Source organism: Gorilla gorilla, chromosome 2 (assembly GCF_029281585.2).
Source record: "Gorilla gorilla gorilla isolate KB3781 chromosome 2, NHGRI_mGorGor1-v2.1_pri, whole genome shotgun sequence".
NCBI classification, from domain to species: Eukaryota; Metazoa; Chordata; class Mammalia; order Primates; family Hominidae; genus Gorilla; species Gorilla gorilla.
Genome location: NC_086017.1, coordinates 9,790,401 through 9,799,049, shown reverse-complemented (window position 1 = coordinate 9,799,049; position 8,649 = coordinate 9,790,401). Strand labels below are relative to the sequence as shown.

The 8,649-nt window shown below is 56.8% G+C and overlaps 1 protein-coding gene across 2 annotated transcripts; it reads left to right on the top strand.

The window, feature by feature from the left end:
• Nucleotides 1-611: 611 nt before the first annotated feature.
• LOC129523505 (WAS protein family homolog 2-like) lies at nt 612-8,553 on the top strand. 2 transcript variants are annotated; one of them, XM_063703556.1, is made up of 11 exons: nt 612-974; nt 2,089-2,283; nt 4,551-4,662; nt 4,869-5,015; nt 5,193-5,329; nt 5,569-5,704; nt 5,882-6,083; nt 6,172-6,339; nt 6,996-7,148; nt 7,908-7,976; nt 8,117-8,553. In XM_063703556.1, exons 4-11 carry the CDS (start codon nt 4,929-4,931, stop codon nt 8,248-8,250), a joined length of 1,086 nt encoding a protein of 361 aa, XP_063559626.1. In that variant the 5' UTR covers nt 612-974; nt 2,089-2,283; nt 4,551-4,662; nt 4,869-4,928; the 3' UTR covers nt 8,251-8,553. The 2 variants fall into 2 exon arrangements, with proteins under 2 accessions (XP_063559626.1, XP_063559625.1); XM_063703555.1 differs by lacking the exons at nt 612-974; nt 2,089-2,283 and adding an exon at nt 3,362-4,021.
• Nucleotides 8,554-8,649: the final 96 nt, after the last annotated feature.

Sequence of the window (8,649 nt, the reverse complement as noted above, 5' to 3'; positions counted from 1 at the left end):
TTCCCCTGCTTTGCTGACATTAGTTCTGGTCCCGGATGATGTTGGGTGAATAGCGGAGAGAGAAGGATGACAGCTAAGGGGTGGTGAAGAAAGTTCTTAATTGATATGATTCAGGAGAGGGGCAGCGAAGTGCTGAGTAGAGAAGGGCAGGATCCCTGACAAGGGCTCCAACCTCGGGCCTGTGCCCATGGACCTAAATGAGGACAGGCATTTCTGTTTTTGCCGACCAAATGTTGCCTTTTGGGCCCCCATCCTGTGGCCATAAAAACCCGAGACTGTAGCGAGCAGACACACAAACAGCTGGACGTCGAGAAAGAGCACACGGACAGACACCAGCAGACACCAGCAGGCCATACACAGATCGAAGAACAAAGGAGACGTCGTTCTCTGCGCCTGCGCCGGCGCTGCGGGCCTCTCTGCGCCTGCGCCGGCGCTGCGGGCCTCTCTGCGCCTGCGCCGGCGCTGCGGGCCTCTCTGCGCCTGCGCCGGCGCTGCGGGCCTCTCTGCGCCTGCGCCGGCGCTGCGGGCCTCTCTGCGCCTGCGCCGGCGCTGCGGGCCTCTCTGCGCCTGCGCCGGCGCTGCGGGCCTCTCTGCGCCTCCGCCGGCGCTGCGGGCCTCTCTGCGCCTGCGCCGGCGCTGCGTTCTCCTCTGCGCAGATTTCGGCAATACCACGAAGGCAGAGCAGCGTTTTCCGCAGCACAGGCCCGGGCGGGCGGGCAGGCCGGCGGCACCGCGAGGGCGGAGCTGCGTTCTGCTCAGCACAGACCCGGGGGAAACCGCGTAGGCAGACCAGTGTTCTCCTCAGCACAGACCTTGGGGGCACTGCCTCGGTTTGGGAAAACTCGGGACCGCAGCGACGGTGAATAAAATGCTTCCTGTTTACAGCCCTGAATAATCAGGGTCAGAGTCCAGTTAGAAGGGTTCAGTGTGGAAAAAGAGAAACCAAAAGCCCCCATGAATCCTGCGCATGGAAGGTGAGGCGACCGCAGTTGGAGGTCTACATCGCAGCCTCAGAACACAAACGCAGCATTCCTAGTGCAGACATGACACCCAAAATATGACACCCCCATTGCTCATATGACGAGCACCTGTAATGATAATGCACTGCCTCAATACAAAAATATTAATATAAGATCGGCAATATAGTAATATATTAATATAAGGGTTAGGGGTTAGGGTGAGGGTGAGGGGTGAGGGTTAGGGGTTGGGGTTAGGTTTGGGTTGGGGTTAGGGTAGGGTTGGGGTTGCGGTTGGGGTTGGGGTAGGGTTAGGGTTAGGGGTTGGGGTTGGGGTTGAGGTTAGGGTTAAGGGTTAAGGGTTAGGGTTGGGTTACGGTTAGGGTAGGGTTAGGGGTTAGGGTTAGGTTAGGGTTGGGGTTAGGGTTAGGGTTAGGGTTGTTAGGGTTAGGGGTTAGGGGTTAGGATTAGGTTTGGGGGTTAGGGTTGTTAGGGTTGGGGTTAGGGGTTGGGGTTGGGGTTAGGGGTTGGGGTAGGGGGTTGTGGTTGGGGTTAGGGTTAGGGTAGGGTTAGGGTAAGGATAAGGGTTAGGATTAGGGGTTAGGGTTAGGGGTTAGGGTTGGGGGTTAGGGTTGGCTTAGGGTTTAGGGTTTAGGGTTAGGGTTAGGGTTACGGTTATTGGTTAGGGTTAGGGGTTAGTGTTAGGGTTGGGAGTTAGGGTTAGTGTTCGGGTTCGGGTTGGGGTTGGCGTTGGGGTTTGGGGTTAGGGTTGGGGTGGGGGTTATGGTTATGGGTTGGGGTTGGGGGTTGGGGTTAGGGTTAGCGTGGGTTTAGGGTAAGGGTAAGGGTTAGGATGAGGGGTTAGGGTTAGGGTTTGGAGTTAGGGTTAGGGGTTAGGGTTTAGGGTTAGGGTTATTGGTTAGGGTTAGGGGTTAGGGTTTGGGTTCGTGTTAGGTTTAGGGTTAGGTTTAGGGTTTGGGTTAGGGTTAGTGGTTAGGGGTTAGTGGTTAGGGGTTAGGGTTAGGGTAGGGTTTAGGGTTGGAGTTAGGGATAGGGTAGGGTTAGGGTTAAGGGGTTAGGGTTAGGGTTAGATTACAATTTCTAAGCTGTTTTATTTTGTTTTTATTCCGAGACGGGGTCTCCCTCTGTTGTCCAAGGCTGGAGTGTACTAGTGTTGTCACATCTGACTGCAACCTCAACCTTCCAGGCTGAAGCGATCCTCCCACCTCAACCTCCCTTGTGGCTGAGACTACAGGTGCTTGCCACTATGCCCAACTAATATTTGGAATTTTCGTATACGTGGATTCCAGAGGGGTGACAGCGAAACGTGAGTAAGCATGGATTTTGGTATATGCAGAGATGGGGGGCTGGAACTAATTCTGTATACTGAGGGACGACGACTGTATATGTTTTTACAATTATGCTGTAGGATACGTACTGTTGCATAGCCTTGAAAATACAAATTTTTAATTGAGTGGAATAATAATAATAATATTGCTAAAAGTAGCAGCTGGCCAGGTGTGGTGGCTCACACTGGTAATCGCAACACTTTGGGAGGCTGAGGCAGGAGGATGACTTGAGGCCAAGAGTTTGCAATAGGCCTTGGAAACAAAGGGGGAGTCACGATTCCTACAGAAAAATACATGAATTAGCCTAGTGTGGTGGCATGTTCCTGTAGTCCCAGCTACTTGGGAGGCTGAGGTGGGAGGATCACTTGAGCCCAGGGAGGCTGAGACTGCAGTGAGTCATGATCAGGCCTCTGCACTCCAGCCTGGGTGACAGAGTGAGACCCTGTCTCAAAACAACAAAAAAATAGCCGCTAACATCAACTGACCTTTTATACCAGGTGCCTATTGATACCATCGTTTAATTTCTTAGAACTGTTTCTTATTTCACTTACCAACTCTGTCTTCAGTTACTCCCAGATTTTTACGGTGTGTGTACAGATGACCTTTTGTTTAGATTGAATTGTCTCCCCAGAAGTAAGATTACTGTGAGTCATGGTGAATGGACATTCTCATTACCCTTGATGTAAATTGACAGGGTTTTGGGTGCCTCCCAGCTATAATCTTAGCACTTTGGGAGGCTAAGAGAGGAGGATTGCTTGGGAACTAGGGTAAATTAAAACAGCCTGTGCTGGAGGACCCTTTACAGCAGATGAAGGCCTGTCCCCAGCCAGAAAAGATGGAGCACATGCTGGGTGGTGGCCCCGCTTCCTCACTGGAAGGAGATGGTGCTCTTCTTTTTTCTTTCTGAATTGTGGCCACCTTCATACCAGTCTGTCATGGAACACTTAAGCCGCTTGAGTGCCTGCTGGTAGTCCCAGCCCTGCCATGCCTGAGCCCCCTGCACACAAGGAGCCAGGAGTAATCAGGGCAGACCCATTAGGGCACGGGGACTCCTGGATTGTGAAATTGGCTCTCTGGGGGCCAAGGCCTTCTAAAGTTGATGGAAGTGGCTTTGGCTTATTGGGTCCGATTCTAGGCCATTCATTCCAACCTTTAGAGACATCCCAGCTTTCCCTAGCCCAGAGTCTGCAACCCCTCCACCATCCCACATCCTCCTCCTCCCTTTCCTCATGAACCCCAGGTGCGCCTCTGCCTTCTCAAACCCCTTCACCATCCCACACCCTCCTCCCTTTCCTCATGAACCCCAGTCGCGCCTCTGCCTTCTCATCCCTGCGCATCACACAGCCTCGCTCGTGCCCGGTGAATGCTGAGGCTGCTCTGGACATGGAGTGTGGCCCTGTGGGCAAGGGCTGGGCTCTTGGAGGTAGGGGAGCTACCGGGGCGACTGGGAGGAGGATGTGTTACACACGCATCAGAGTTAACTTTGCAGTGAGAGCGGCCTTGCTGCGGCCAAAGAACATGGAAAAGCGTGAGTGGGGTTATGTGCCTTAAAGCATCAGACACTTGGGCCTCGGGCACCAGGAGCCGGCCACAGGGATGTCTGGGGAAATGGCGTTCCGTGAGACGCAAGCACACAAGAATGCACTTGGCACATCTGGGGAACAGCAGGCAGCTGATATCACTGGGCCCACCCCGCACCAGGGAGGATGGAAGCAGGTGAGGAGCTAGACCACACTGAGGCGGTGGTCAGGACTTAGGGTTTGCTCAGTGAGCCATTCACTATGTGCAGGGGCAGTTCCCTGTCTGAATTTAGGTGACGACACTCAGGTCCAGCCTTGCCAGTCTCAGCCTCCGGTCTCCATTCCCCCACTGCAGAGGCCACTTTGCTGCACATGATCATGAGGGGTTGTGAAATGCTTGCCCCATCAATAGCCATGTGTGCATGTGTAAATACCATCCTCTGTGTGCCCTGGAGGCTGTCCTTCAGATAGCATGTACAGGTGGCAGCATAGGGCCTGTCCCTACTGAGAGTGCAGGGAACTCAGTACCGTCAACTCCTCGACCCTGCAGGTCAGATTATCCTTGTAGAGGCCCCCTGGATGGCACCAAGATTGGCCCTGGCAAGCAGGTGACCCTGACTTAAGAGCCCTTGCCTGAGGGTGTGGCCTGGCACCTCTGCTGTTAGGAGCAGGAGGTGTGCAGGGGGTGGGGAGCAGCCCAGCCTCTATGATCTTCTCCATGGCAGGATCTCCCAGCGGGTAGAACAGAGCCGGAGCCAGGTGCAGGCCATTGGAGAGAAGGTCTCCTTGGCCCAGGCCAAGATTGAGAAGATCAAGGGCAGCAAGAAGGCCATCAAGGTATTCCCCATGCCCCTGTGTCCTGAGGCTACTGGGCAGTCCCTCCATTTCCCCGTGCCTCTGAGGCTGCCCAGTGTCTGCCCTGCTGCCCACCTGTACCTTGGGCTTTCTTCTCGCCCAGGCTCCCAACTCCACCCTCTCCTGCCAAGCAATCCTAGCCCTCTGAGCCTCTTGGGACCCCCTCAGACTTGTCCCTGTGTCCACAGGTGTTCTCCAGTGCCAAGTGCCCTGCTCCAGAGCGCCTGCAGGAATATGGCTCCATCTTCATGGGCGCCCAGGACCCTGGCCTGCAGAGACGCTCCTGCCACAGGATCCAGAGCAAGCACCGCCCCCTGGACGAGCGGGCCCTGCAGGTCTGCTGGCCACGCACATAACTTAGCCTGTCACACACCAGGAGGACTGGATACTGGGGAGGGGCCGGGGCCACCATAGGGTTCTGTCCCCCAGAGGAGGCTGACTGGGATGGGGTGGCAGCTGATTAGGCCCGGCACTAAATATTCACCATCCCTTGGCCATCCTGGCCCGCCCAGGAGAAGCTGAAGTACTTTCCTGTGTGCGTGAGCACCAAGCCGGAGCCTGAGGACGATGCAGAAGAGGGACTTGGGGGTCTTCCCAGCAACATCAGCTCTGTCAGCTCCTTGCTGCTCTTCAACACCACCGAGAACCTGTATGGCCAGAAGGCAGGGCCGAGGGGTGTGGGCGGGAGGCCCGGCCTGGCTTAGTGGGGACCCAGGGCATCAGACACAGGTACAGCACAGAGGCCAGGAGCCAGGGGGTGACTGGGGTGGCTCGGCTCGGGAGGCCTGGGACCCCACAGTGCACACTGTGCCCCTGATGATGTGGGAGAGGAACATGGGCTCAGGACAGCAGGTGTCAGCTTGCCTGACCCTCATGTCGCCCCTGTAGGTACAAGAAGTATGTCTTCCTGGACCCCCTGGCTGGTGCTGTAACAAAGACCCATGTGATGCTGGGGGCAGAGACAGAGGAGAAGCTGTTTGATGCCCCCTTGTCCATCAGCAAGAGAGAGCAGCTGGAACAGCAGGTGGGAGGGGCGGGACAGAGGTGGAGACAGGTGCAGTGGCCCAGGGCCTTGCCAGAGCTCCTCTCCAGTCCAGGCTGTTGAGCCCCTTATTCTACCCATGGGAGGTGCACACAAGGTCTTGTTGGCTGCCCCTGCAGGTCCCTGTCACCTCTCACATGTCCCTGCCTAATCTTGCAGGTCCCAGAGAATTACTTCTATGTGCCAGACCTGGGCCAGGTGCCTGAGATCGATGTTCCATCTTACCTGCCTGACCTGCCCGGCATTGCCAATGACCTCATGTACAGTGCCGACCTGGGCCCCGGCATTGCCCCCTCTGCCCCTGGCACCATTCCAGAACTGCCCACCTTCCACACTGAGGTAGCCGAGCCTCTCAAGGCAGGTGAGCTGGGTTCTGGGATGGGAGCTGGGCTGGGGACCTCCATGCTCACACACCTTCTTCCCTAGACACCCCACACTTTGTGTTTCAGACCTACAAGATGGGGTACTAACAGCACCCCCACCACCCCCACCGCCCCCACCACCTCCCCCAGCTCCTGAGGTGCTGGCCAGTGCACCCCCACTGCCACCCTCAACCGCGGCCCCTGTAGGCCAAGGCGCCAGGCAGGATGACAGCAGCAGCAGCGCGTCTCCTTCAGGTGGGAGCAGCTCTTTGAGGCCACCTCATTTCTGGCGTGCTCAGTGCACTCGGGTGGATTTTCTGTGGGTTTGTTAAGTGGTCAGAAATTCTCAATTTTTTGAATAGCTCCCGTTTCAAATACTTTGTTCTACTTGGTTCATAAAATAGTGGTTTTCAAACTGTAGAGCCCTGGACTTCTCACTTCTAGGGCAGAGGGAGCCTGAACAAGTGAGGCTCTGGGTTCCCCATTCCTAATTAAACCAATGGAAGGAAGGGGTCTAATAACAAACTACAGCAACACGTTTTTCATGTCAGCTTCACTGCTGTATCTCCCAGTCTAACCGTAGCATCCAGAAGTGGCACAAAACCCCTCTGCTGGCTCATGTGTGCAACTGAGACTGTCAGAGCATGGCTAGCTTAGGGGTCCAGCTCTGCAGGGTGGGGGCTGGAGAGGAAGCAGGGAGTATCTGCACACAGGATGCCCGCGCTCAGGTGGCTGCAGAAGTCAGTGCCCAGGCCCCACCCAGTCTCCAAAGGTCCGGCCTCCCCAGCGCGGGGCTCCTCGTTTGAGGGGAGGTGACTTCCCTCCTAGCAGGCTCTTGGACACAATAACCTTCCCCAGCCCTGCCTGAGCAGCCTTTCCTCCTTGCCCTGTTCCCCACCTCCCGGCTCCAGTCCAGGGAGCTCCCAGGGAAGTGGTCGACCCCTCCGGTGGCCGGGCCACTCTGCTAGAGTCCATCCGCCAAGCTGGGGGCATCGGCAAGGCCAAGCTGCGCAGCGTGAAGGAGCGAAAGCTGGAGAAGAAGCAGCAGAAGGAGCAGGAGCAAGGTGAGCGGGCCCTGGAGCCTGCGGTCGGAGGGCCTTGGGCAAGATCACCTCCTCCCCTCCAGCCCTGAGTCCACCGGGTGCTTTCTGCCCACCCCCTGCTCCTGCAAGCTGGCCCCTGGTTCCCCTAGGGCACATGCTGGAAGCCCTGGGCCGCCACCAGAGGTCCTCAGCCCTCCTGCCTGGGCTATGGCTCCTTCCTGGTTTGGGAGCCATAGTGGAGCTTTCCTCTCTAAGCTCACCCAGCTCAAACTGTGACAGGAGAATCTTCTTCGACTGCCAAGAGCGGTCCAAGGCAATGGTCAGCCACTGCAGCCTCCTGAGATATTTTTAGAGACTGGACCTGAGGCCTCTTGAGGCTACTGATGATGCCTGCTGTGAACGCAGACACTGGTGTGATGCGATGCCTGCACCTGCAGCAGCAGTGCCCTGGGCACTATGGTTTTGAGCTTGTACCCAGCGCTGCTTTTGCCTTGCTCTGTGACCCCAGGCAAGCTGCCTCACCTCTCTGGGCCAGTTTCCCCATTGTACAGTGGTGCTGCACACCCTGGCCCTGTCCCCGAGGTGGCTGGGAGGTGGCTCCTCAAACAGCCGCTTTCTCATCAGCACCCGGTGCTGGATCAGGGATCGACTGAGGCTCTGAGCTAACTGGGAAACACAGTGGCCTTGGAGGGCTGGGGAGTGTCATGGGGGTGGGGACAGGGAGTCACCGGTCGCATGTGACTGAACTCTTCACCCCAGTCTGTGGCTTTCCTGTTGCAGTGAGAGCCACGAGCCAAGGTGGGGACTTGATGTCGGATCTCTTCAACAAGCTGGTCATGAGGCACAAGGGTAGGAGGCAGGGCCGCTGCCCACCCTGGGCCGGCACATTGTAATTCTGTCCTGCCTTTTTCTTCCTGTATTTAAGTCTCCGAGGGCTGGGGGAACCAGGGTTTCCCACCAACCACCCTCACTCAGCCTTTTCCCTCCAGGCATCTCTGGGAAAGGACCTGGGGCTGGTGAGGGGCCCGGAGGAGCCTTTGCCCGCGTGTCAGACTCCATCCCTCCTCTGCCGCCACTGCAGCAGCCACAGGCAGAGGAGGACGAGGACGACTGGGAATCCTAGGGGGCTCCATGACACCTTCCTCCCCCAGACCCAGACTTGGGCCATTGCTCTGACATGGACACAGCCAGGACAAGCTGCTGAGACCTGCTTCCCTGGGAGGGGGTGATGGAACCAGCACTGTGCAGAGACCAGCTTCAAGGAGCGGAAGGCTGGCCTGAGGCCACACAGCTGGAGCGGGGACTTCTGTCTGCCTGTGCTCCATGGGGGGACGGCTCCAGCCAGCCTGCGCCAGTGTGTTCTTCTCTTCTCTAAAGAGGCTTCCAGAGAAAATGGCACACCAATCAATAAAGAACTGAGCAGAAACCAACAGTGTGCTTTTAATAAAGGACTTCTAGCTGTGCAGGATGCAAACGTCTCGGGGTCAGTGACTGCCTCCTGCCCCTGTTGGTCCCTAGACAG